Source organism: Balaenoptera physalus (genome assembly GCF_965194825.1).
Source record: "Balaenoptera physalus genome assembly, chromosome: 17".
Lineage (NCBI taxonomy): Eukaryota > Metazoa > Chordata > Mammalia > Artiodactyla > Balaenopteridae > Balaenoptera > Balaenoptera physalus.
Window position 1 is genome coordinate 12,387,775 of NC_138895.1, and position 27,271 is coordinate 12,415,045.

Genomic DNA, 27,271 nt, shown 5'->3' on the forward strand with positions numbered 1-27,271 from the left:
TCTTACCTGGGAGGGTTTTTTCTTCTTACTTTTGAGTAATCTGCTCTGGTTCCCGAATATCTCCACTCCTGAGATGTCCAGATTCATCTCCTCTCGAAGTTTCATCTACGACACACTTTCTTTTCTGGTGAAGAATAATTGGGGGAAATTTTTTAGTACAGATATTCACTTTGGGAATGAAATTCCAAAATTTTCTTTAATTTTTTAAGAATGATCTATTTGGGCATGTATACACATTAGCTATTTACTAAACTGATATTTTCAGAATTATTATAATTGCAAAAAGCAATATTTTAAAGCTAACCTAGATTAGCTTTACAAAAGTAAAAAAATGAAAGCCACCAAGCAATGAAAAGTATTGCCTATATACTGATTAACTTATTAGCATAACAATTTTCTATAAAATGCCTTCATTTCAAAAGTTTATTGTATTTAGCATGGAATTTATTTTTTTAACTCAATATATAGCATACCAGGAAATTTAATTTTCAGCTATCAAAACCTGAAAGATACATGTTATTCTGAATAAGAGGGTAAAGTTTTAATAGATTTTAAAATGATTCACTTCCCTGCTTATCTCCTGGCTTTTCTTAGTTCTCTCTCTTACCTCTTCTCAGCACATCCCATCCCCCAAACTAAAGGATTTGAAAGGAGGTGGAAAGTGTTGGTTTTTAGGATCACAGGTGCATTTGTATTTGAAAAAACATGATTCATTTTTCATAAATTAAAAGTCTGTTGAATGAACTATAATAACCAATAGTCACCGTGCTCAGGACCTGACACTGTCCTAAGAGCTTTATATTAGCTTTATATATTTAATATTTACATATTCACTTAATGCTCACGACCACCTGTGGGACAAGTACTACCAGCATTATTATTCCCCATTTTTCAGACAAATGAAAACAGAAAGGTGAAGTAACGTGGCCATGATCACCCAGTTAGTGAGGGGTAGAGCAGGCTGGTCCTCAAGTCCATGACATTAACAGCTGCACTATATTGCCTCTCCACAATGATCTTATATTTCCAACTACATTTGTCCTTCTTGAAAACTAACCTTCTACACCTCCCTGCCCAGATCCTTCCCAGGGTTCTTTTATTTTCAAAAGAACTGTCACTCCTTTTATTATCTACCTTTCTCTTCAACTGCCCTTTGCCGCTCCAGAAGATTCCTCTAGGGAATGGCCCTTACTTAATTCCCAGTGACTTCCTCAGGTAAATCCCCAAAGACTCGAAATCCTCAAATTCCTCAAGAGCAAATTCCTAAAGACTTCCCCTGTGTCCTCCTCCTTCTACCTGCAGCACCTGCTTTCTCAGGAAGCCTGTGTGCCTTTCGTAGGGCTACCTGCCACTTCTCTTGCCTGACCGATAACTGCAACGTTAATCAAGCGAGTGAGAAGTTGGATTTTTTTTTTCTTCAGGGTTTTTTTAGTCTGTGTTAATCATACAAATATTCATGTACACAGTCAGGAGAAACCGCCTCATCTTTGTCGCCTCCCAGGCACCAGGAGGCCCCCCCACAAACACGCAGCCAGCTTCTTGCTGCACACCAGCGTCCAGACGGAGAGGGCGGATACTGCCGCTCCAGCAGCACCCCAGGAGACAGAGAAAAGGCGGGGCAGGGTGGGGCGGGCAGTCAGCTTGCAGTTCTGGGCCCCGGCAACAGCAACGCCACCACCCTCTCCCGCTGGGGCTCCCATTGAATCTGGGGGGGGGGGTTTATCCTTATGCCCACTTCCCACCTGGCCCACCCTTGGGCCACACCAGCTGTCTTGGTGAGGTTCTCTCCTGGCTGGAAATGCCTTTGATGGACGTTACGTAACAGCCAGTCCCTGCTGGGGGAAGAGAAGGCTGTTTCTTGTAGAAAAATGCCCCCAATTCAACTGTCCCCATGGGAGATAGAAGAAGAGCTGGCACGCGTGCACACACGTCCACGCACACCTCACTCCATGCACACACACAGGTTCCTCCCAAGCCTGAGCCCCTCTGCCTCCCCTGCTGGCCTCAGGTCCTTAAGGATGCTGCCTGCCTCACCTCGCGGGTGCCAGACACTGGTGGTCCTGCCCAGAGGCAGCCTGCCACGTGGTGAAGAGTCCAAGAGGAACAGACTACTGGGGCTGAGAGGGTAGCCCCTGCTAGCCTACTAGGCAGTGGAAAAGAGGGGCTCTAAGGACTTGCTCAGAGCCAAACCAGCGAGAAGAGGCAGGATGAATAGCACTAAGCGCCGCCAGGTCCTGGGGGAGCCGTGGACTCCTTCCACCCCTACTCCGCGGCTTGCGCTCGCTCTGGCCTCTGCAAGGAGCTCACCTCTCCAAAGATGTGCACAGAAAGGGTTTGTTCTTGGGAGGGAAGCCAACGTGCTTGGGACAAGTACCTTGCCAGGTGAGACTGCCTAAAAGCAAGAGGGGGAGCAGGATCCCTCTGGCAGGGCCAGGCCCACTGACGGTGACCTATGAAGCCACTGCTGAGTAACGGCAGGCAGCCCCTCCTGGGAAAAGGGGAAGGGGCACCTAGTGTGGGGGAGATGAGGAAGCCCGGAGACCAGCGGGTGTAAAGCCTCCCATGATCCTGCAGGGGCAGCTGGAGATGTGATGCTCTGAGGGCTATCCAGTGAGCAGAGCGGCTGGGCATGTGTGGGCTCCAGGGTGGCGGTGTCCCCGGAGGCTGGCAGCAACAGTGGCACCAGTCTGGGCCTAACAGGGCCCTCAGACAAAAAGCCATCGTGAGCCCCTGGCCTGGACCTGTGGTGGCCTGGGCACCCCTGCTCTGCTGGGAATGGGGTGTTCTGTGAGTGCACAGAAAGCAGGTGCTCTGGTGTGAGCTCTAGTGCGGCCCCGGCCCCAGCGGCACTGCCCTTTCAGCAGGCAGGCCCCACCACCCCCCCACACCCCCCGGGGCTTCTCCAGTGGACCAATGTTTACGCCCCCTTTTATTTGGGGGGAGGTGGGGAGGCAAAGAGAGGATTTCATACAAGCTTTTCTCTCACCGTCAAGCTTGAAAACAACAACCGTCTCGGAAGAGGATGAAGAGGAACAAACAACATGCGTTTCGGTAACTCAGACACCCAGACAGAGCCAGACAGGCAGGCAGACTCAGCCACACCCAGGCTACATGACCCCTTGCGGCCAATCATCGAGCTGGACTCCCTGCTGTCTCACAGCCCCGGGGGTGGGTGGGGGTGTGGCAACAGGCAGGTGGCCCAGCAACGGCGCCCTAGATCCATATCCCCGGCTACCAAACGAACCAAGACTCGAGGGAAGGAGGGGGTGAGGAGAGAAGAGGGACTTTGCATACTCCTGTATCTTTGGCAGACAGCTGTTCCGGCCTGGTGTGAGCTTCCCGTGGAGATACCCACATCTCAACCTGCTCGGAACCCACAGGATGCCAGTGGGGACACCTGTCCCAGCGATCAGCCGGCCAATCAACCTGTGCTCCGGCTGGGCTGTCCCTTGCCCGCCACCTCCCAATAACTAAGCATCCTGCTCAGGGCGGGGGTCCTTTCATCCCCAGCAAAATGTGGTCTCCAAGATCACGCAGTCAGTCAGTGTGGCCCTTCCCCACGGCAAACTCCCCATCTGGGGCTCCATTTTCAGACCTCAGCAGCTCAGCCTCCACTAACAGGCTGCGAAAACACCCCAAAGGACAACTGGAGGGAAACACAGAGAAGCGAGTTGTGTGACTACAGAGAAGCAGGGGACACCTTCACATTCGCCTGCTGCACACTCGCTGGTGAGCTGCACCAACACCCGTGTGTGTGTGCACGCAGCACACACATATACACAGCACAGAGGCAGCGTTCCCAGAGTGAATGGGGAGCCGCTGTATACCAAGAATCCAAAAGAGCAGTAAGCGTGATGGCGCTTCTCTCCGCCAAGAGAAACATGGAAGGAAAGCGATTTGAATTGTGACAAGTGTGTGCAGGAGGAAACCTCTCGGCCTCACAAACTCCCACGTCACCTGAGATCTGTCCTCCAGGCTTCCTCTGCTGGCCACACAGGCAAGTTTGGTCTTCAGAGAGGTTCTGATGCTAACAAGCCACAGGGCTGACGAATACAAATGTCAAAGGTGTAAAACAACAGAAGATTAAAGAGAAAAGAAGAGGAAAAGCGTGATAACCCATGGGCTGATGCCATTAAAACAAATGGGGTCAGAGTCTTGTGGAATCAGGTGGCGCAGCAGGTGTCCTCCTATAGCACCTACCCGCAGAGTCCCCAAGCAGGCCGTGCCAGCTTTGAACCTGAATTGCTTCCACAGCAAGCAGCTATTCTATAAACAGCATGTTATCCCTTATCTAAAAAAAATAAAAGTGGGGAAAGAGGGGAAAAAATTAACATGTGCTCAAAACTACAACCTGTCTGTAGGCAAAATAATTTTTGTTTAAAAAGATGGCTTTAGGGGCTTCCCTGGTGGCGCAGTGGTTGAGAATCTGCCTGCCAATGCAGGGGACACGGGTTCGAGCCCTGGTCTGGGAAGATCCCACATGCCACGGAGCAACTGGGCCCGTGAGCCACAATTGCTGAGCCTGCGCGTCTGGAGCCTGTGCTCCGCAACAAGAGAGGCCGCGATGGTGAGAGGCCCGCGCACCGCGATGAAGAGTGGTCCCCACTTGCCGCAACTAGAGAAAGCCCTCGCACAGAAACGAAAACTCAACACAGTCATAAATAAATAAATAATAAATAAAAGAACATGAATTTCTAATAAAAAAAAAAAAAAAAAAAAAAAAAAAGATGGCTTTAAAAAAAAAAAAAAAATGGCTTTTTTCCCCCCATTTTAAACATTTTTTTCCTTCCCGAGCGTCCTAATGACTTGTTAGACTGATGCCTAATAAATAAAACCCAAAGTGGCTGCATGGATTTCTTCCTGGTAGCCTTAACACCACTCCCACCACTCAGCATTCACACACACACACACGCTGAGTTTACTCAAAACTAGTCTTTCTGATTCTTCCTCTTCTTCCAGGATGGGGGTCAGAGCCACGGGTCCCTGCGATGTGGTCTGCAATCCACAGGAACCCCTTGCCCTCCCCTCCCAGAGTCAAGCCTTGTGTCTTTCGTTAATTTTTCTTCTTGGTGACACCCGTTTAAGACTGACTCCCGTTCGCCTATGGTGACATCTTCAACAAAGGACACAGATGGCACAGTGATGTTTGGGCTCTCAAAGTCATAATAGGCGCCAATTGCTCCTTGTAGGTTCCAGTTGGTCATGTCCAGGAAGAAGGCACAGCCGGCGGGGTTGAGCTGGAAGCCGAGCAACCGTTGGAACTCGGAGATGAGCTCGTCCTTGGCGGCAGTGCCCAGGCAGCTGAACTTCTGCATCAGTCCAGGGTCCGGGCCCACGTCCATGCCCTCCACGGCTGGGGCCGGACACTCGCTTCCCCGCCTCCTCACAACTGGGCCGCCGCTGTGCCACCGGGCCCGGGGACCTTTGAGGGGGGGGCGCTGCTAGCTGGCGCCGCGACCCCGCTCCTCCGAGGTAGGCCCCGGGCCTCTCATCGCCCATAGGGATAAACTCACTCAGCCACCGGCTCACGTTCGCGCTCCGCACACCCCCCCCCCGCCACCGACACCCCGCCAGGCCGCCTCTCACTTCTCCCCTGCCTCCGCCTCAAGTTGGATTTTTTTTTAAATTTAAAAAGTGATTCTAGAGTAGTTGGTATTGGTAAACAGCTGTGACTTTTAAATTCTGATAAAGTTCCTGCCACAATTTTCTAGGATGTGTAGATAGTGTTAAGAAAACTTGATATGTTTTTTAATAACAAACATACGTATGGTGCTTACTATGTGCCAGACCCTATTCTTAGCGTAGTGCTTAATATAGATTGACTCATTTAATCCTCACAGCAACCCTATGAGGTAGGTACTATCATTTCCCATTTCACAGATGGGAAAATTGGAGACATTAACTCGTGCCGTTAATAACAGAAGAACCAGCATTTGGACTCAGGTAGTCTAGCTCTCCCATCTATCTGCTTAATTACTATACCACCCGGTGCCCTAAGACATATGTGAATTCTGTAAAGTCAGAAACAATACTTATTTAACGTCAAAACAGAGTTTACCCTCTGTATATTCTAACTTGTCCCCTCCCCACTAAAAGTGAATACATAGGTCTATAAATCCAAGTTAATATATCCTGTTCCATTATTCTGATTCCATAAGATTGGAATGAGAACCTTTGCTATTATATATAAAAATAAGGCATTTCAATACCACTCATACAATGAGATGTACAATCTTTTCATGACTTTAAATGTTATCTATTCATAATAAAAGTGAAATTATACTCAATTTCTCCATTGTACAAAGTAAGGTACAAATTGTGAAATTTCTATTAGTAAGAATATACCATTACTTATGTCGGACTATTAAATTAGCAATCCTTTATTATTTCTTCATAGTACAAAGGAAATACAACGTAGCAAACTTTAACTTTTTCTAAAGGAATTTTATCTGCAACCATTTAAAATAAATGTGTGTGTGTGTATGTATATGTATATATACTGTAGCAATTTATTTTGCTTTTTTCCTACGTCAATTTTCCACTGTGAGAAGCACAGTATCCTCCACACTCTGGATCTACCTGTGCTTTATTTCTCCCTCTGGTACTCACCACTGTTGGGCCTACTCTATATGTTATTTACGGTCAATTTATTGTCTGCCCCTTCAGAATGTGTACTCTATCAGAGTAGGGATTTGTCTGTTTTGTTTACTGCTACGTCTCCAGCACTAGAACAATGCCTAACACATAGTAGAGAGTAAATAAAAGGCTGTTAAAGGAATATGAATCTCTGAAGAAAATCTCCCTGCAACATCCTCCCCCTCCCTCCCCCACCCGCCAAATCATATCTTGGGGAAGACACTGTGTGAACAAGATGAGAGCTCTACTTTCCCTGAGTGTGAAAGACTGCAAGTGAGTTTGCAGAGGCTTATGGAGCCCTGGGAAGTGGATGGGTCAGTCTTGCCGTCTCCCTGTAGTACAAATGGCTCCTGTTAACCTGCTTAACGGAGGTGGGGAGCTGGGGGTTAGTCTCATTAAGATCTTTTGAGGTAGTGATTTGGCATATAATTCAGGATTTAGTGTGACTTAATAATATAGTCAATAATATAGGGCAGAATTTTCATGGAGCTCCATTGTTAACAAATTTCAGGAACTTGATCTTTGGGTTCAAGAGATGAAAAGACAATTCCCTTGAATAAACCAACACTTTCCTACTCCCAGAATGTCCTGGTCATCACTGAACCTTGCCTGACATCAGAAACTGCCTTTCAACCTCCCTTCTCCCAGGGAGCAGTCCAGCATCCAGTCCCTCTAACTCAAGTGTCCAATTGGCGACAAGTAGCGCCAAGCAAGGAGTCCTGGCTGGTGACTCAGGAGATCTGAACTGTCATCTGCCATTGTCCAACTTTGTTACTAAAGGTAAGTGATTTCAAATCTTTGGGCATCAGCTCCTTCATTTAAAAGCAACTGTTACAAGCCTCTTAGATAGCCTCATCCACCAGAGGGCAGACAGCAGAAGCAAGAAGAACTACAATTCTGCAGCCTGTGGAAGGAGAACCACATTCACAGAAAGATAGACAAAATGAAAAGGTACAGAACTTTGTACCAGATGAAGGAACAAGATAAAACCCCAGAAAAACAACTAAATGAAGTGGAGATAGGCAACCTTCCAGAAAAAGAATTCAGAATAATGATAGTGAAGATGATCCAGTACCTCGGAAAAAGAATGGAGGCAAAGACCGAGAAGATGCAAGAAATGTTTAACAAAGACCTAGAAGAATTAAAGAACAAACGCCTAGAAGAATCAAAGAAGAAACAAACAGAGATGAACAATACAATAACTGAAATGAAAAATATACTAGAAGGAATCAATAGCAGAATAACTGAGGCAGAAGAACAGATAAGTGACCTGGAAGACAGAATGGTGGAATTCACTGCCACGGAACTGAATACAGAATGAAAAGAAATGAAGACAGCCTAAGAGACCTCTGGGAGAACATTAAACAAAACAACATTCACATTATAGGGGTCCCAGAAAGAGAGGAGAGAGAGAAATGACCCATGAAAATATGTGAAGAGATTATAGTCGAAAACTTCCCTAACATGGGAAAGGAAATAGCCATCCAAGTCCAGGAAGTTCAGAGAGCCCCAGGCAGGATAAACCCAAGGAGAAACACACCGAGACACATAGTAATCAAACTGACAAATATTAAAGACAAAGAAAAATTATTGAAAGCAACAAGGGAAAAACGACAAATAACATACAAGGGAACTCCCATAAGGTTAACAGCTGATTTCTCAGCAGAAACGCTACAAGCCAGAAGGGAGTGGCACGATATATTTAAAGTGATGAAAGGGAAGACCCTACAACCAAGATTACTCTACCTGGCAAGGATCTCATTCACATTCAATGGAGAAATCAAAAGCTTTACAGACAAGCAAGAGCTAAGAGAATTCAGCACCACCAAACCAGCTCTACAACAAATGCTAAAGGAACTTCTCTAAGTGGGAAACACAAGAGAAAAAAAGGACCTACAAAAACAAACCCATAACAATTAAGAAAATGGTCATAGGAACATACATATCGATAATTACCTTAAACATGAATGGATTAAATGCTCCAACCAAAAGACACAGGCTGGCTGAATGGATACAAAAACAAGACCCATATATATGCTGTCTACAAGAGACCCACTTCAGACCTAGGGACACATACAGACTGAAAGTGAGGGGATGGAAAAAGATATTCCATGCAAAAGAAAATCAAAAGAAAGCTGGAGTAGCAATACTCATATCAGATAAAATAGACATTAAAATAAAGAATGTTACAAGAGATAAGGAAGGACACTACATAATGATCAAGGGATCAATCCAAGAAGAAGAGAAAACAATTATAAATATATATGCACCCAACATAGGAGCACTTCAATACATAAGGCAACTGCTAACAGCTATAAAAGAGGAAATCGACAGTAACACAATAACAGTGGGGGAGTTTAACACCTCACTTACACCAATGGACAGATCATCCAGAGAGAAAATTAGTAAGGAAACACAAGCTTTAAATGACACAATAGACCAGACAGATTTAATTGATATTTACAGGACATTCCATCCAAAAACAGCAGATTACACTTTCTTCTCAAGTGCACAAGGAACATTCTCCAGGATAGATCACATCTTGGGTCACAAATCAAGCCTCGGTAAATTTAAGAACACTGAAATCAAATCAAGCATCTTTTCTGACCACATCTTTTCTATGAGATTAGAAATCAATTACAGGGAAAACAACGTAAAACACACAAACACATGGAGGCTAAACAATACGTTACTAAATAACCAAGAGATCACTGCAAAAATCAAAGAGGAAATCAAAAAACACCTACAGACAAATTACAATGAAAACACGATGATCCAAAACCTATGGGATGCAGGAAAAGCAGTCCTAAGAGGGAAGTTTATAGCAATACAAGCCTACCTCAAGAAACAAGAAAAATCTGAAGGAAACCATCTAACCTTACACCTAAAGGAACTAGAGAAAGAAGAACAAACAAAACCCAAAGTTAGCAGAAGGAAAGAAATCATAAAGATCACAGTAGAAATAAATGAAATAGAAACAAAGAAAACAATAGCAAAGATCAGTAAAACTAAAAGCTGGTTCTTTAAGAAGATAAACAAAATTGATAAACCTTTAGCCAGACTCATGAAGAAAAAGAGGGAAAGGACTCAAATCAATAAAATTAGAAATGAAAAAGGAGAAGTTACAATGGACACCACAGAAATACAAAGCATCCTAAGAGACTACTACAAGCAACTCTACGCCAATAAAATGGACAACCTGGAAGAAATGGACAAATTCTTAGAAAGGTATAACTTTCCAAGACTGAACCAGGAAGAAATGGAAAATATGAACACACCAATCACAAGCACTGAAATTGAAACTGTGATTAAAAATCTTCCAACACACAGAAGTCCAGGACCAGATGGCTTCACAGGTGAATTCTATCAAACATTTAGAGAAGAGCTAACACTCATCCTTTTCAAACTCTTCCAAAAATTGCAGAGGAAGGAACACTCACAAACTCATTCTATGAGGCCACCATCACCCTGACACCAAAACCAAAGATACTACAAAAAAAGAAAATTACAGACCAATATCACTGATGAATATAGATGCAAAAATCCTCAACAAAATACTAGCAAACAGAATCCAACAACACATTAAAAGGATTATATACCATGATCAAGTGGGATTTATCCCAGGGATGCAAGGATTCTTCAATATATGCAAATCAATCAATGTGATACACCATATTAACAAATTGAAGAATAAAAACCATATGATCATCTCAATAGATGCAGAAAAAGCTTTTGACAAAATTCAACACCCATTTATGATAAAAAACTCTCCAGAAAGTGGGCATAGAGGGAACCTACCTCAACATAATAAAGGCCATATATGACAAATCCACAGCAAACATCATTCTCAATGGTGAAAAACTGAAAGCATTTCCTCTAAGATCAGGAACAAGACAAGGATGTCCACTCTCGCCACTATTATTCAACATAGTTTTGGAAGTCCTAGCCACAGCAATTAGAGAAGAAAAAGAAATAAAAGGAATACAAATTGGAAAAGAAGTAAAACCGTCACTGTTTGCAGATGACATGATACTATACATACAGAATCCTAAAGATGCCACCAGAAAACTACTAGAACTAATCAATGAATCTGGTAAAGTTGCAGGATACAAAATTAATGCACAGAAATCTCTTGCATTCCTATACACTAACAACGAAAGATCAGAAAGAGAAATTAAGGAAACAAACCCATTACCATTGCAACAAAAAGAATAAAATACCTAAGAATAAACCTACCTAAGGAGGTAAAAGACCTGTACTCAGAAAACTATAAGACAGGCTTCCCTGGTGGCACAGTGGTTAAGAGTCCACCTGCCAATGCAGGGGACACGGGTTCAAGCCCTGGTCTGGGAGGATGCCGAGGAGCAACTAGGCCCGTGCGCCACAGCTACTGAAGCCCGCGTGCCTAGAGCCGTGCTCCGCAACAAGAGAGGCCACCACGATGAGAAGCCCGGGCACCACAGCGAAGAGTGGCCACCGCTCGCCGCAACTGGAGAGGGCCCACGCGCAGCAATAAAGACCCAACGCAGCCAAAATAAATAAATAAAAATAAAATTTAAAAAAAAACTATAAGACACTGATGAAAGAAATCAAAGATGACACAAACAGATGGAGAGATATACCATGTTCTTGGATTGGAAGAATCAATATTGTGAAAATGACTATACTACCCAAAGCAAACTACAGATTCAATGCAATCTCTATCAAATTACCAGTGGCATTTTTTACAGAACTAAAACAAAAAATCTTAAAATTTGTATGGAGACACAAAAGACCCCGAATAGCAAAAGCAATCTTGAGAACGAAAAACAGAGCTGGAGGAATCAGACTCCCTGACTTCAGACTATACTACAAAGCTACAGTAATCAAGACAATATGGTACTGGCACAAAAACAGAAATACAGATCAATGGAACAGGATAGAAAGCCCAGAGATAAACCCACACACCTATGGTCAACTAATCTATGACAAAAGAGGCAAGGATATACAATGGAGAAAAGACAGTCTCTTCAATAAGTGGTGCTGGGAAAACTGGACAGCTACATGTAAAAGAATGAAATCACAACACTCCCTAACACCATACACAAAAATAAACTCAAAATGGATTAAAGACCTAAATGTAAGACCAGACACTATCAAACTCTTAGAGGAAAACATAAGAAGAACACTCTTGGACATAAATCACAGCAAGATCTTTCTTGACCCACCTCCTAGAGTAATGGGGAAAAAAAAATAAACAAATGGGACCTAATGAAACTTAAAAGCTTTTGTACAGCAAAGGAAACTATAAACAAGACGAAAAGACAACCCTCAGAATGGGAAAAAATATTTGCAAATGAGTCAACAGACAAAGGATTAATCTCCAAAATATATAAACAGCTCATGCAGCTCAATATTAAAAAAACAAACAACCCAATCAAAAAATGGGCAGAAGACCTAAATAGACATTTCTCCAAAGAAGACATACAGATGGCCAAGAAGCACATGAAAAGCTGCTCAACATCACTAATTATTAGAGAAATGCAAATCAAAACTACAATGAGGTATCACCTTGCATCAGTCAGAATGGGTATCATCAGAAAATCTACAAACAACAAATGCTGGAGAGGGTGTGGAGAAAAGGGACCCCTGTTGCACTGTTGATGGGAATGTAAATTTATACAGCCACTATGGAGAACAGTATGGAGGCTCCTTAAAAATCTAAAAATAGAATTACCATATGACCCAGCAATCCCACTACTGGGCATATACCCAGAGAAAACCATAATTCAAAAAGACACATGTACCCCAGTGTTCACTGCAGCACTATTTACAATAGCCAGGTCATGCAAGCAACCTAAATGCCCATTGACAGATGAATGGATAAAGAAGATGTGGTACATATATACAATGGAATATTACTCAGCCATAAAAAGGAACGAAATTGGGTCATTTGTAGAGACATGGATGGATCTAGAGACTGTCATACAGAGTGAAGTCAGAAATAGAAAAACAAATGTCATATATTAACGCATGTATGTGGAACCTTGAAAAACGGTACAGATGAACCGGTTTGCACAGCAGAAATAGAGACACAGATGTAGAGAACAAACGTATGGACAACAAAGGGGGAAAGCGGGGACAAGTGTTGGGGGTGGTGGTGGTGGGATGAATTGGGAGAGTGGGATTTACATGTATTCACTAATATGTATAAAATAGATAACCAGTAACAACCTGCTGTATAAAAAATAATAAAATAACATTCAAAAATTCAAAAAAAAGAATGCAAAAACACTGTATTGCTAATAACGAGAATGCCAAGCATTTACAAACATTACCAAATAAATAAATAAATAAATGCAACTGTTATTAAATGCTGTATTAGATGACAACTATGGGACTGTCTGCCCCACACGTGTTTGCATGTGGTCAAACAAACATGGAAACCATACCAATGGATGCAGAAAAGAAAGCAAACTTCTCTTTCCTCACCATGCCTGTATTAGTTTGCTATGGTTACCATAACAAAATACCACAGACTGGGTGGCTTAAACAACAGTTTGTTTTCTCACCGTTGTGGAGGCAAGAGGTCCAAGATCAAGATGTCAGCAGGCTTGGTTTCTTCTGAGGTCTCTCTCCCGGGCTTGCAGGTGCGTGCCTTCTTGCCGTGTGTTCACATAGTCGTCTGTGTGTCTGGTGTCTCTCCCTCTCCCTATATCCTCATCTTATAAGGACACTAGTCAAAGTGGATGAGGACCCACGCTAACAACCCCATTTTAATTGTCTCTTTCAAGGCCCTATCTCCAAATATAGGCACATTCTGAAAGTTCCAGGTTCAATATAAGTGGGGGGGGGCATAAGTTAGCCCGCAACACAGGTCATCAATTTCTCAAAATCATGCCAGATTTCAGTTTGCCTTATATTTGGACCGTGAGTTCTCTATAAAGCTCTATGTACTTTTTTAGAAATTCCTAATTAGTTTTGGTTTGCTTTTTGAGAAAAGCAACATGCCTTTATCATATCTCTAAGCTCTTCCTGATCCTTAATCACGTTTACTGTGAAAGAATCCATTTTCTTCTTCAAAGATCATCTTCCTAGAGCCCTCTGACCTCTTCTGTTTTTTTCCTAATTTGTCCTGATTGATTTCTTGGCTTGCTGCCTCACCGTTAACCTGGGATTTACATTGAGTTCCTGAGTTGGTTCCTTTCTTCTTTTTAAATCCTGGGTACTCCTCTTTCTTGGATTCTTGTTTTGATGAAGTACATCTGTGGCAGACATAGAGTATTTGCTCCTAGACTGCCTTTCCAGAAAGGACTCACTGCCCAGCTGCAAGGAGGATGGTTAACTGAGAGCTTCCTGGTGTTAACTTCTTCAGGATTCACCTCTGTTTCCTGGCCAAGGTTGTCAGCTTCTGACAAGGAGGTTGTATAAGGGCCTAGCCATTTCTGCCCCACTCAGGACTCTACTAAAGGGAAATCTGCTCTGCAGCTACCAAGGGGGCTGGCAGAGACTTTGTCAGGTCTGCATCACTGTCTGATGGCTACCCCCACCCAATACTGTGTCTTCCCCTTTTCTGTTCACGGATGCTACCGTCCAGTAAAATTTTGTACTCTAATTCTGTGTCAGCTTCTGCTTCCTGGAGAAACCAATCATTATAAGAACCTCAAGTAATATTTTTTTAAAAAATGTTTCAGAAAGGAATCACGGGATTTAAACTTTGAGACTTTGTAAGCGTGAATTATCTATTTGTCCTCATATGTGATCGCTACTTTGATTGGTTATACAATTCCAGGTTCAAAATTATTTCCCCACAGAACTTTGAAGGCCTTGCTCTACTGTCTTCTAGCATCTAGTATTTCTGATAAGAAATCTGATCATAATCTGATTCTCATTCCTTTGTAGCTAGCCTGTTTTTTTCCCCATCTCTGAAAGCTTTGGGGGTTTCACCTTTATCCTCAATGCTTTAAAATTCCACTAGGCTGTGTCCAGACACAGCTGTTTTTCATTCATCCTACTTGGATGGCCCTTTCAATAACTAGTGTCTTTCTTCCATTCCTTTCCTTACATTGTCTCTGTTTTCCCTTTCTGGAACTCTGACTAGATAGCCATTGTGTCTTCTGGGTCTAACCGCCATGCTTTTAGGTGTATATTTTCTGCTCTCTCTATTCTGGTGTCCTGGGAGATATTTTCCATTCTATCTTCTATAACTCGAAATTTGATCTTTTGCCATAATCAGTGTTATTTTTCACCTTAGCAATCACTCTTAGTTTTCAAGAAGTCCATTTTTCTCTCCTTGCTCCTTTTAATACCACCTTGTTCTGGTTTTTATTGCTGCAATATCCTCTTGGATGTCCCTGAGAATATCAATTTAGCATTTTAAAAAGTGGTTTTGTATTATTCCTTGCATCATCTGTTTCCTCCTGGATCAGTTATTTTGTTTGTTCATCTTGGACCTTCTTAAGTTGTTTTTGTTTCCTCTCAAATGTCTGGTAAGACATATGCTCATACTCATGAATCAAGGACTACGTTGATCGGTGTTTGTAAAATGCCTGGGTCCTGGGGATAAGCAGGGTCTTTCATTTCTATGGTGCTGGCCCAAGATGCTCCAAACTGCCAACTTAATTGCGAGTGGGGTGGGGCAGCCTTTCTTTCTCTCCAGGTGTCTTATTATTAGGCTCTACTCTGCCTCTCTCCCCAGCCCTATACTCACCCCATAGGCTCTCCCCAGGCAAATCTGCTCTGCTTAAGCCGTTCTCCAGGTAGCTCCAGTTGGGGCAAAGGCTGCAGCAGCTGCACATTGCTGTGGGCCTCCGACCTTTGAGCTGCTGCCTCTGTGCCTGAAGCCTCTTCGGAGCTCCATGGGGAAAATGGTTGTTTCTGCAAGCTTCTAGAACGTGTATTCTGAGCTGTGATTTTCTCCATTTTGGGCCATATATCTATTCAATCTCACTTGCTTTCCACAATCCCAGAAATTATTTTAAAGCTCAGGTTTGCTGAATGTACCTACTTCGTTTTCCATGTGGCAGGAAACTTTTTCTTCTTGTATATCTTTATTATCTTTCACTGACATCCTAGGAAAGAGGGATGCAATCATATATGCCCAACCCTTCTCACTGCATGCTCACATGACTGGAAGAGAGGAGGCATCTCTCTGAGGCCTCTTTGATAAGGGCACTAATCCCATACGTAAGGGCTGTGACCTCACGACTTAATCACTTCCCATAGACTCCACCTCCTAATACCATCACTTGGGCATTAGGTTTTCAACATATCAATTTGGGGCCAGGCGGAGGGACTAAATATTCAATCTTCGGCAACAGACTAAGGGATAAAGGTCAGGAACTTTTAGGGTAGTGGGGATGGAGGGGTGCAGCACCATGTTTCCAACTGTGTGCACTAGAGAAGCAGAGAGAGAAGCTGAGAGGCACTGAGGAAAGCCACAAGGAGGCTTGGCTACCACTCCTCCATGGTTTCCCTGGGACAGCCCTGTATCACCGTAATATACGCCACTTGCTTACATTAGCTCTGTGTGGATTTCTATCACAAGTAAGAGGGCCAGAAATCAGGAACATCTTGGTCCTCCTGGAACGCGTCACTCTGATCTGGCTGGCTGTTTTGGAAGAGGGTGCATCAGGAAGGGGTTATACCAAGGGGCCAGGATTCCGCCACAGTGCAGTGATGGCCACGACAGTGACCTCTGCAGATAATAAACGCCTGACTTGCCACCCTATAAAATGAGACAGTACGAATAAAATGAAGGCCCTTTCCTCTTAGCCTAATTTACAAGGTTCTTTCCATAAACTTGGGAGGAGCGGTGCGACACATCTTCCCCGCCTCTCACAGAGACAGTATTTTTTTTAACTCTCGGAAACACCATATAACTTTAAAAAGCTACCGGCTTGTTACGTGCGAAAAATGGCAAAATGTTCACTAGGAAACAAAAATAAAGCCCACCATTTCGTTCAAGTAGTTCGTGCTTGCCCCACCCTCTAAATTTTTAACTCCTTTCAACCATGTTTGTGTAGCCTTAAGGAAGCCGCTTTCCCCCTTAATGACTAGCCCTTTTTCCTAACCTCGCATTTTCTCCTTAACTCATCCTCACATTTTATTAAAACTTTTACTTTGGGGAGCTGTTACCTTACTTGGGGAGACTTAAGAACTAATTCTAAACGCCTTTCCACAAATAAGATCAATAATTTCAAAATAAAAATTCAATTTGCTCAAACCAACATTATGCCCTCTTCGTTGAAAGGCCCTTGAGGGCAGAACCCAAATCATTAGATGGTTTTTCTGCTCTGCTGACAACCGAGAAGGGGTTTGTTAAATGAAATGTAAAATGGGAGCAGGCTCCAAAGAAACTTGTAAATAACTTTGTTCCCTCTGCGTTGTCGGGCATGGCTGGCGTGGTTTAGTAACTGGGTGACCGCAACGTCTTCAAATACCTTCCAAGACCCGACGAGCTGAGCCGCGGTAGACGCAGCCCCGCGACATTAACCAGCTTTGTCCCGGGAACTGCGGGCTTGACCTCGGGGCTCCCTCCCCGCTTCCTACCTGGAGCCCGCGGGAACCACCCCTCCTTTCCTGGGCTTTGCCCCGCGCCGTCCTCCTCGCCCGGCCACCGGCGTCCCGTTATTAGTGTTCGCGAACCCCTCAACATCTCGAAAGTTCGACAGGCGGCATCGGAAACCAAGCCCGGTGGCTCTCCGCCCTCGAGGTGTGGTAAACTCTCGGCATTTGTGCTTGGGAGAACCCCGAAGTAGTAAAAATCTCTTATTTTGAAAACTAAGGGGACAAAAACGCCAAGACTGGAAGGAATCGTACCTACAGTCCTCTGATTCGTAGTCGGACGCATCACCCTGCACCACGGACCCCTCACACGAGGGGTGAGGAGACATAAAGGTTACAGAACAGGGAAGCCACACCCGACAGTAACCCCTCTAACAGCGGGAGTAAAGAAAAAGTGCGACAGACACGCGGAGGAGTCTTGAGTCTTGACACGAGAGTTCGAAACTAGCTCCTGCCGCAGTCAGGCTCCGCGAGCCACAGCCGGGTAGTCTTTCTGCGCACGCGTAAAACAACATTCGGGCACGTACTCCCTTCGCGCCCCACTCCCTCCATTACGCATGCTCAATTTCATCTCTGGCTAAGGGTTGCGCGCGCTCTGGTTCCTAGGTATTGAATCTCAGGGGGCGGGGGCAGAGCGCTTTCCCGTCCCTTCGATAGCTCAGCTGGTAGAGCGGAGGACTGTAGTTAATACCCTCAAGAGGCATCCTTAGGTCGCTGGTTCGACTCCGGCTCGAAGGAGACAAGGACGCTTTTGTCGAGTTTCCTGTGATTTATGGTCCTTTCCGCATAAGGATTTCTCTGATAATACATTACTTTCCAAATAACAGGTCGAAACCCTTAGCTTCCTCGGTGTGAATCTTTTGCGAATCCCGAAAACGGGGACATGCGGTCCGAGTTCCGAGCGAGCGGGGCACTGAGTCTGCGCTCAGCGGGGAGGCTGCCGGGTCACGGCCTTCGCTTGTTTCTACAGCGTGTTCGGCGTTTCCCGAGCCCCTGAGTGCCAACGCGGCGAAGCCGCGTCCCGGGCCAACGGCCGGCTCCCCGGGGCCAGGCCCCTGACCTAGTCCTCAGAGCCCGTGCAAGGTCGGCGATGCGAGCGCTCGGGGCGGCTGCCGTGAGGAGCTGGGAGGTCCGCAAGGAGGATCTCGTGTCCAAGGAACCTGGGAATCACGAAGGCAACGCGGTAGAAAGCACACGAAGCCTAGAAAAATGACTAAAAGTTATGAAGATGAGTTGAGAACATACTCCTCCACTCCCTTCGATAGCTCAGCTGGTAGAGCGGAGGACTGTAGCGTGGTGTCCATAGTCATCCTTAGGTCGCTGGTTCGATTCCGGCTCGAAGGAGAGAAACAACTTTTTGTTACTTTGGCCTTAACCATGAAACAGGGACAAGAATGTGGTCAAGAATATTTATCTTCGCTTCTAAACGCTCTGTTCTCTCTCTAGAGGAAGAGATAAGCAGCCGTGGCCAGCGGTGGGGGATTAGCTCAAATGGTAGAGCGCTCGCTTAGCATGCGAGAGGTAGCGGGATCGATGCCCGCATCCTCCAGTTTTTCTCCTGCTCTCCACTGGTCCTTTTTCTTTTGGTTCTCATTCAACTCGAACAAGAGTTGAAAGTAGTTGGGCGAGCTTGAGGTTACCGCTATTAAAACTTCCCAGACGAGGGTACTTGAGGGGATAATTTTTCTAATTTTAAAATTTTAGACCCATTTACTTTGTGAAGTTCACGAAATTGGTTCTTTTTCTCTCCAAAAATGGAGACAGATTGCTATCACGTCTGTCTGCACTCTGAGTCTTTTGTGATTTGTGATTGATGGCTGCACTTACAGGGACCCATCTGAGTCTAAACTGCGCATAATTAAGGGGACCTGACAGAAAAACAAAATAAAAAACAGAACTTGGAAAAGGACGCTGCTACTTTAAACTTACGTTGAGCTGAGGAGGCGGGGACTATTCTGGTCCATCTCATCTGCGTACAGTGGGGTGCCTGGCTCGTGGCAGATCCAAGATGGATATGATAAAGCAAGGCGGCTACCTGAGGACAGGTGAGGAAGTGGAAAAGACCCTGGACCCAGAGGCTTCTTGTTGGAGGAGGATTCTAACGCCATTTTCCTCCTGGGAAGTAACTTTGGAGAGTTAATTAGAGACCACCACAGAGAGGGAATCAACTGGAGAAAAGTTCTAGCTCGGGCTGCCCTTGAGTGTGGTCTGTTTAGTTAAACAAAGACATGACAAAAACAAACACAAATACACACACTCATTGAAAAATTCAATTTACCAGAACACACACAAAGTCTTTTCTGGTAATGAAGTCTCTCTATCCTAATTTTCTAGAATAGAGCCATGAAAAAAAGCTGTTGAAATGATATTGCAATTCTCAACACAAAATATAAACCTAGACAAAGGCAGAGATAATACCTTTTATGAGGATGACAATTGAGAAGTGAAAATACTTTTACCTTATTTCCATTTTAGGATTCTAGACAACCTGTATATTTTTGTTACCAATGTGTACAACCTGCTGTTTTTTATTGGCGTGTCTTTCATTTTCTAGGGCAGCTTCCATTTTAAATTCTTTTCAATAAAGTCTCTTTATTGAATGTATAATGATTCACTTAAAATACATCATTTTTTTTCGTGAAAACAAATTTACAAAGTAGGAAAAAGAATCCTTTTATCAGATGATATGTCCCAATTTCTGGTTGGGATGACGGGTGTTCTAGCTGGTGGGCTGGAGGAGCTGGCAGTGAAACTATAAGAACTACAAGAGCAAGAAACGGGTAATAAGTAAAGGAATTGTTAGCAACTGCACCCCAAATTCGGGTGGAGAACACATGTTTGGGACAAGTGAGCTGGGCAAGAACTCAAACAATATCTCAGGATCAGCAACTCAGGTGTGGAATGGAATTCATATAAAAAGTCTATAGATATAAGCTGAGAGGCACTATTGCCTAATGGTTAGTCATGTGGGCTGCAAAACCTGATAGACTTTCTTGTCTTTGCCATTCCCTATCTCGGTGACCTTGGGCAAGTTGCTTGACATCTTGGTACTTCAGTTTCCTCATCTGTAAAAATAGGGATGATAATAATGGTACCTACTTTTAATGTAAAGCCCTTCTTACAGTGCCTGGCACATAGTAAACACACGGTGAACATTAGCTGTTATCCGTGTATGTTATTAGCACGCCATAGAGGGAAGGCCTGGAGGGAATATTCTAGAGTTTATACGAGTGTTTATATAAATATATATGAAAGTGCAGGAAAGAGGTGCTTGGATCTCCTCTGCAGGGAAAGTACAACAATTCTAAAAATACAAACTGATGGTTAAGTGAATTATGGTATGACCATATAATAGTATAGCCTTTGAAATTTTATTTATTAAGAACTTCTACTGACTTGGAAAATGTTAATTATTGAATATTAAGTGAATAGGCACAGAGCAATATAAACAGTAACAATATAAACAAGCACGAATTACCTGTAGGAAACACTGAAGAATACATTAAAATGTTAATACTAGTGATCTTTGGCTAGTAGGATTACTGTGATTTCTTCTTCCTCAAAATTTAAAAATATTTTCTAAGTTCTGTAATAACCATTTATTACTTTAATTGAAAATATAGACGAATCCTAAAAACTTAACAGCTAACATTTATTCAGCACCTCTGACAAGCCAAGCACAGTTCTAGTTACTTCACATGTGTTAACTCATTTATTTCTCTCATAAAGAAAACACCAGGCCCAGATGCCTTCAGTGGTGATTCTACCAAACATTTAAGGAAGAAATCACACCAATTGTACACAAACTTCCATAAAATTGAAGAGGAGGGAGTATTGTCTAACTTATTCCATGAAGCCCTCATTATCTTGATCCCAAAACCAAGCAAAGACATTACAAGAAAAGAAAACTACAGACCAATATCCTTCATGAACATAGATGCAAAATTTTTCAACAAAATTTTAGCCAGTTAAATCCAACAATATATAAAAAGGAAAATACATCATGACCAAATGGGTCTTTTCCAAGAATACAAGACTAGTTCAACATTCAAAAATCAAGGTAATTCATCACAGTACTAAAGAAGAAAAACTACACGATCATTTCAGTAGATGCAGAAAAAGCATTTGACAAAATTCAACATCCAGTCCTGATTTTTCAAACTGTCAGCAAACTTGGAAGATAGGGAGAAGGGAACTTTCCCAACCTGATAAAGGGCATCAATGAAAAACACACAGCTAACATTATACTTAGTGATATGAATGCTTTCCTCTTAAGATCAGGAAAGAAGCAAGGAAAACCATTCTGGGGTCTCTAGCCAGTGCAATATGGCAAGAAAAATGAAGTAAAAGACTTCCAGATTGGAAGGGAAGAAATAAAACTATCTCATTATTTAAAATACTGATTATATGATGAAATGATAATAGTTTATATAGTTTGGGGTTAAATAAAATATATTAATAAAATTAATTTCCTTGGTTTCTGTTTTTTAATGTGGCTACTAGAAATTTAAAATCTTATATATGGCTCATATTTGTCACTCACATCTTATTTCTATTGTACAGTTAGGTCAGAGAGGTAGGTAGGGGCCAAATCATGTCAGGCCTTAGGGATCACAGTGAGGATTAATGTCTTTATCCCTAGGGGTAATATGACCATTAATGGGATTTAAATAGAGTGTAACACATGAGAAGCAGATTGCAGAAGGCAAGAGTAAATTCAGAGACATCAGTTAGCAGGCTGGGGCAGAGGGGAGGTAAGACTAGATTGTGTGCATTGAGGGTGGAGCCCAGTGTCCTTGATCTTGGAGCCAAGGTAAGGAGTTCAGACATGGCCATTGGGAAGGCCTTACGCTAAAGTATTTGCTACTTTTAGGGACTGTCACTGTTTATTTCTGGCATGTGAACTATGCCAAGAAATGTTCAGAGGAAAGTACAATATGTTAGTTTTCTAACATTTCCTTAGAGATATGTATGATGAAGTAAAATTTATAAACAACAGATTTGGAGAAGGATTAATTATCAAGAAGAAAAAAAGCTTTCAGCCGGAAGTTTGCAAACTATCTAATGAAAGAAATGCCACTTAGCTTCTGTTAAGTACTTTTCAAGTTAGTTAATTTCATTTTTAGTTTAGCTTTTGTAAAATGTTTCTTTTCACTAAAAAATTTAAAATCACATATTCAAGCTGCCTATTGCCAGAAAAACAGCTAAACTGAAAAGACTGACAATGTAAACAGAAGGAAAATGTTAAGCATTTTGTAGATGTCAAGAGTCCTTGGTGTAAGAAGACGGACGGATGGGTGGACGGATGAATGGATCAATATTGCAGGGAAAAATTAACAACCTCATTGTCTTAGTTTAAGAGGACCTGGTCTGTAAACTATTAAGCATTGGCCTTTGTTTTGGCATGGGATTAAAGTGATTTTCAGGAGACTTAACTGGTGCTGGAGTTGACCTGAAAGTCTCAGTCCACTCATGACCTAGTGTTCCGGTCTAACTAAACCTTCTTCTCCAGCAAGGCCTACTGTCTGCCTCCATATCCACACAGTCTGGTGTTTCTCTCCTTGTTTTAATGATTTTGTCGACCACCAACTTTCTCACTTCTGGTGGGTAAAAGAAGGAAGAATTCTCCTTCCTCTACCTTAGAGAATGAGCTGAAATCAAGATCAGCCTTCCAGTTCCTCTTGTTTTCTCTTCCTCCAGAGCTGCACTCTGCCTCACTGCTTTGCTTCAAACTATATCTATATCTATTTTTTACTTCCCTTTAGCTCCACTTTCCATCTGTCTTGTTTGATGAATGGCTAGCTAGTTCCTGGAGCTAAGCCTAGATTATTTTCAAGTACCTGGATTTGCAATTACGTATGTTAAAGAGACAAAAAGAACATGGGTAAATGAAATGCTGAGGACATTCTGGAATCCTTGGGAAGTATACTGATTCTGACACTGATTCTCTGGGAACTTTCTAATGCCTCCTATTCCCCAGAGTGCTCTGTCTTGTTTTGCAAGTTGGAATCTAGAGTTGATGTTGCTTTTCTAACTATTCTGGGGTTAGAGGAGTTCCATATCACCCTAACCAGAAAGTACAAAATCCACCAAAAGAGAGGAACCCAGTTCCTGCCAGAGAATGCTTCATATATAATTCAATTTTCCCCAAAGGTTTTTTAATATCTTATGTTCTAGGACTGGTGTCCAATATGGTGACCTCCAGCCCCATATGGTTATTTAAACATGTTTAAATGGAATAAAATTAAAAATTCATGGACTTCCCTGGTGGTACAATGGTTGGGAATCTGCCTGCCAATGCAGTGGACACAGATTCGAGCCCTGGTCCAGGAAGATACCACTTGCTGCGGAGCGGCTGAGCCCGTGCACCATAACTGCTGAGCCTGTGCTCTGGAGCCCACGAGCCGCAACTGCTGAGCCCACGTGCCACAACTACTGAAGCCCGTGCACCTGGAGCCCATGCTCTGCAACAGGAGGGGCCACCGCAATGAGAAACCCATGTACCGCAACAAAGAGTAGCCCCCACTCGCTGCAACCGAAGAGAGCCCACGTGCAGCAATGAAGACTCAATGCTGCCATAAATAAATAAATGAATGAATGAATGAATGAATGAAAAAAAATTCAGTTCCTGAGTTGCACTATACACATTTCAAGTACTCAATAGCTACCTGTGGCTAGAGGTTGGCCAGCACAAATGTAGAACATTTACATCATTGCAGAAAATTCTAATGGACAATGTGCTGTAGAGTATGGGGTGGGGTAGCTTAGTAGATGAGTCAAAAGGTATCATTCTGCGCAACTACTTAACTTCATTGAGCCACAGTTGGCTCAATGGAGATAATAATATCTACTCTAGAGAGCTATCCTAAGAAATGATTGGTACTCTGCAAATATTTATTATGTTTGTTGTGGTGGTGTAGTACTAAAGTAAGGGATTGTAGAACCTCATTTTCTCCCTCCCTGAGATTAAGAACATACTGAGATCTACATTTCACTGGACCCTGAAGTCTGGGTTCATTTGGCCTGGTAGCTAGAGGTTGAAAGAGGTCAAGAGTCTTCTCTTTCTGTTGTCACCCCTCAGTGCCAAGTCCACCGTGGGCGTAAACTCAGGTTCTTAGGGACCCATCTTGCTTCCTTTGACTTATCTGGGGGATTTGGGAAACTTCTGGAGGACGTGAGAGCCATGGTGGTTTTGCTTCAGCTTCTCAATGTGTCTAAACACACCCGTACCGCAGTGTGGTAGGACTCAAGAATGGGGGGAAATTGGTTCTTCAAACTATGGCAACTTCCTGTGTAATTACCCCTGATTGGTTTCAACCCCCTGTGCTAGGGTGTGGGTAGGAGAGGGGAGGAAGTCATGCACCACCCCTATAGAGTCCAGGGTACCTTCAGGAGCCTAAGCTGGTTTTCGCATCTCTGTGGAGGCCCAGGTCCACTGCAAATTCCAGAGCCTTGAAGCTGACTTCAATTCTGATTCATTTCCAGAATTTTTGCCATCTCTCAGACTCTGAATGATTTGGGAGCAGACTAAAATTTTCTGGTTCCTCCCTAGGAACCAGAGTGCTACCCCCGTGTCCCTCTCCCAACTCACATGCCCCCCCTATAGATGGCTGGTCTCTGAGAGGGGGAGGAGCAGGAATGGAGGAAAGAGGATGAGGAGGGGAAGGTGGTTCTTATCCATCAACTTGGCTCTTCTTCCTGCGGGCTTCTTGCTAGTATCCTCTGTAGCTTCCAGGGGCAGTTCTAAGACAAAATGAAAGGCAGAGAACAAGAAGGAGCAGAGAGTAAAAGGAGAGGGTAGGGTTCAACTCTCCATCAAATAATTCACCTGGGGATTCTCAATGTTCATGCAGTTTCAGAGTGTTTTTTTTCTACAAATACTGCTAAGTTAGGTTATGAACCCCACTCACAGATAAAAGAACTGAAATCCAACTAGGTGAGGTCACATTCCTAGGATCACCAGGTGAGGTGGACATGGGAGCTGGACCCCCTGACTCCCTGTGCAACCTCTCACTGCATCATCTTGGTTGCTCTGGCTCAGGCATCTGAGTCACCCCTGAGGATTCTACTCTCATAGCCACCAGAGTCCATTTCCTCCTTTCCTTCCCCACTGCCATTCGTCACCCGGTGCCAGGGCGTCATGACCTCTCACCTAGGCTATTGGCAACAACCTCCCATCTGGTCTTTAGCCGGGTCACCTTCACACTGACCTATCCCAACCACCACTGAGATTAATTTCACCAATGCACAGCTCTCAGGGAAACGTCCCTGTGAGACACTCTCAACGATTTCCTGTTGCCTAATTTATTAAGTGGTAAAAACTCTTCAGCCCAGTATTCATGGGCTGCCAATGTGCCAGAAGCATGCTCTGCACTCCAGCCCAAAGCACCACACGCTCTGAGCGTTCCCGGCACTCCTGTCTGCTTCTGTGCCTTCTCTTGGAAGCCCCACCTACGCCCCACTGCCCACAGAACGACATGCCCATTGGTGTCTAGGTTCCTCAGTGGATCAATGCAAATGCCACCCGACCCATGAAGCCCTCCTGATTCCTCCAACTCTGGAATTCTCCGGAATTTTTTTTTTTTTTTGGTTTTTTTTGGCCGTGCTGCACGGAATGGGGATCTTAGTTTCCCGACCAGGGATCAAACCCGCGCCCCCTGGAAGCACAGAGTCTTAACCACTGGACCACAAGGGAAGTCCCTGAAGTTCTTTATCACATTTTGTTTTGTACTGGGGTTCTGTATATGCGTGTCTTATCTCTACTATTTATTAGACTGAGCTCCTTGAGGACAATGACCTGTATCTTGTTCGTCTTTCAAGACACATGATAAACACTCAACAAATATTTTTTGAAAGAATGAATTCCTCTTAAAAGGATAGGCTTGGCTATAGTGTATAGTATTAGTTTAAGTGCTTTTCCTTAGGTTGCAAGGTCTTTTACAGTAGAAACTTCATCTTTCTTAGAAAATAGCTCTCATATTTTGCTCAGACCTCCATAGCCCATGTAACAATAAACACAGTTAACTGTCTAGGCTAGGTGAACTGAATTAACTCAGTAAAACAATGTCACCAATTCCCTTCTTCACTGTAAACAGACATTGAAAGGAATAATAAAATTCTCCAAAGATCCCTGAAATGTTTATGAATACGTATAACTTATTATTAGTTAATAGAGCTTATTAGATTCTCAATAAACTCTCAGTGCACACAGCACTAAGGGCACACATAACCAGTCACAACGATCTACTCCTTACTGGTAATTAAGTGCACCCTGGGGCTGTGTTAACAAAATGTGTTCATTGTATGGGGTTTTTTAAATCAAGGAGAAATAAAGCTGCAAATTCATTACATAAAAAAATAGACATGTGTTTCTTATTTCATTTTTGATCTGATTTTAAATCTTTAAATAAAACATATAGATGAAACAGTTGTTTCACAAAATCCTGGCAAATATCAGAATTGAAATTGATGACTCAAGAGCAGACCAAGAATTCTCAGAAATGACCAGGGAAACTATCATTTAAAAAATCAACTTGGTAAATGAGACAAATGCAGAGGGGTATAGATATTTCAGACCAGATGAAACCCAGGTGTGGAAGCAGGATTCCATTTTCACTTCCACTGAAAATGGCACTGATATTTGTCCCCCACTATATGGCAAAATGAAATAATGGGTCTGCCACCCCATGTGCCAGTTACTACCTCATTACTGATTGTTGGTGCAAACTAAAATTTTTAAAGATTGCCAAATTTTCTTTCTGTTTCTAGGTGTGTGTAGGGGTGGCGGTGTATAGGATGAAGGAGGATTAGGAAAAAGAGAGAGAAAAGAGCATACTAGAGCTTTATTACACAACTTAAAAAAAAAAAATTGAATCAACTGGTGTTTGCATTTTTAAAAAATTTTGCAGGGCTTCCCTGGTGGCGCGGTGGTTGAGAATCCGCCTGCCAATGCAGGGCACACAGGTTCGAGCCCTGGTCTGGGAAGATCCCACATGCCGCGGAGCGACTGGGCCCGTGAGCCACAACTACTGAGCCTGCGCATCTGGCGCCTGTGCTCTGCAACAAGAGAGGCCGCGATAGTGATAGGCCC

The 27,271-nt window shown here is 43.4% G+C and overlaps 1 protein-coding gene across 6 annotated transcripts in view; it reads right to left on the bottom strand.

Annotated features, from left to right (window-relative positions):
• The window catches only part of LOC309646918 (uncharacterized protein), a 366,785-nt gene extending 339,744 nt beyond the window's left edge, over window positions 1–27,041 (bottom strand). For 3 of the 6 annotated variants that reach the window (XR_014255648.1, XR_014255649.1, XR_014255650.1), the window contains exons 1-2: window positions 17,437–17,453; window positions 7–124 (exon numbers count right to left, since the gene is read on the bottom strand). Coding sequence is in view for 3 of the 6 variants with exons in the window: in XM_082433760.1 (XP_082289886.1) it covers window positions 7–105 (99 nt within the window). In the remaining 3 variants the exon portion in view is untranslated. Of the gene's footprint in view, window positions 1–6; window positions 125–17,436 lie in introns of all 6 variants that reach the window. The other 3 variants (XM_082433760.1, XM_082433762.1, XM_082433761.1) reach the window with 1 other exon arrangement.
• Between the last annotated feature and the right edge of the window lie 230 nt (window positions 27,042–27,271).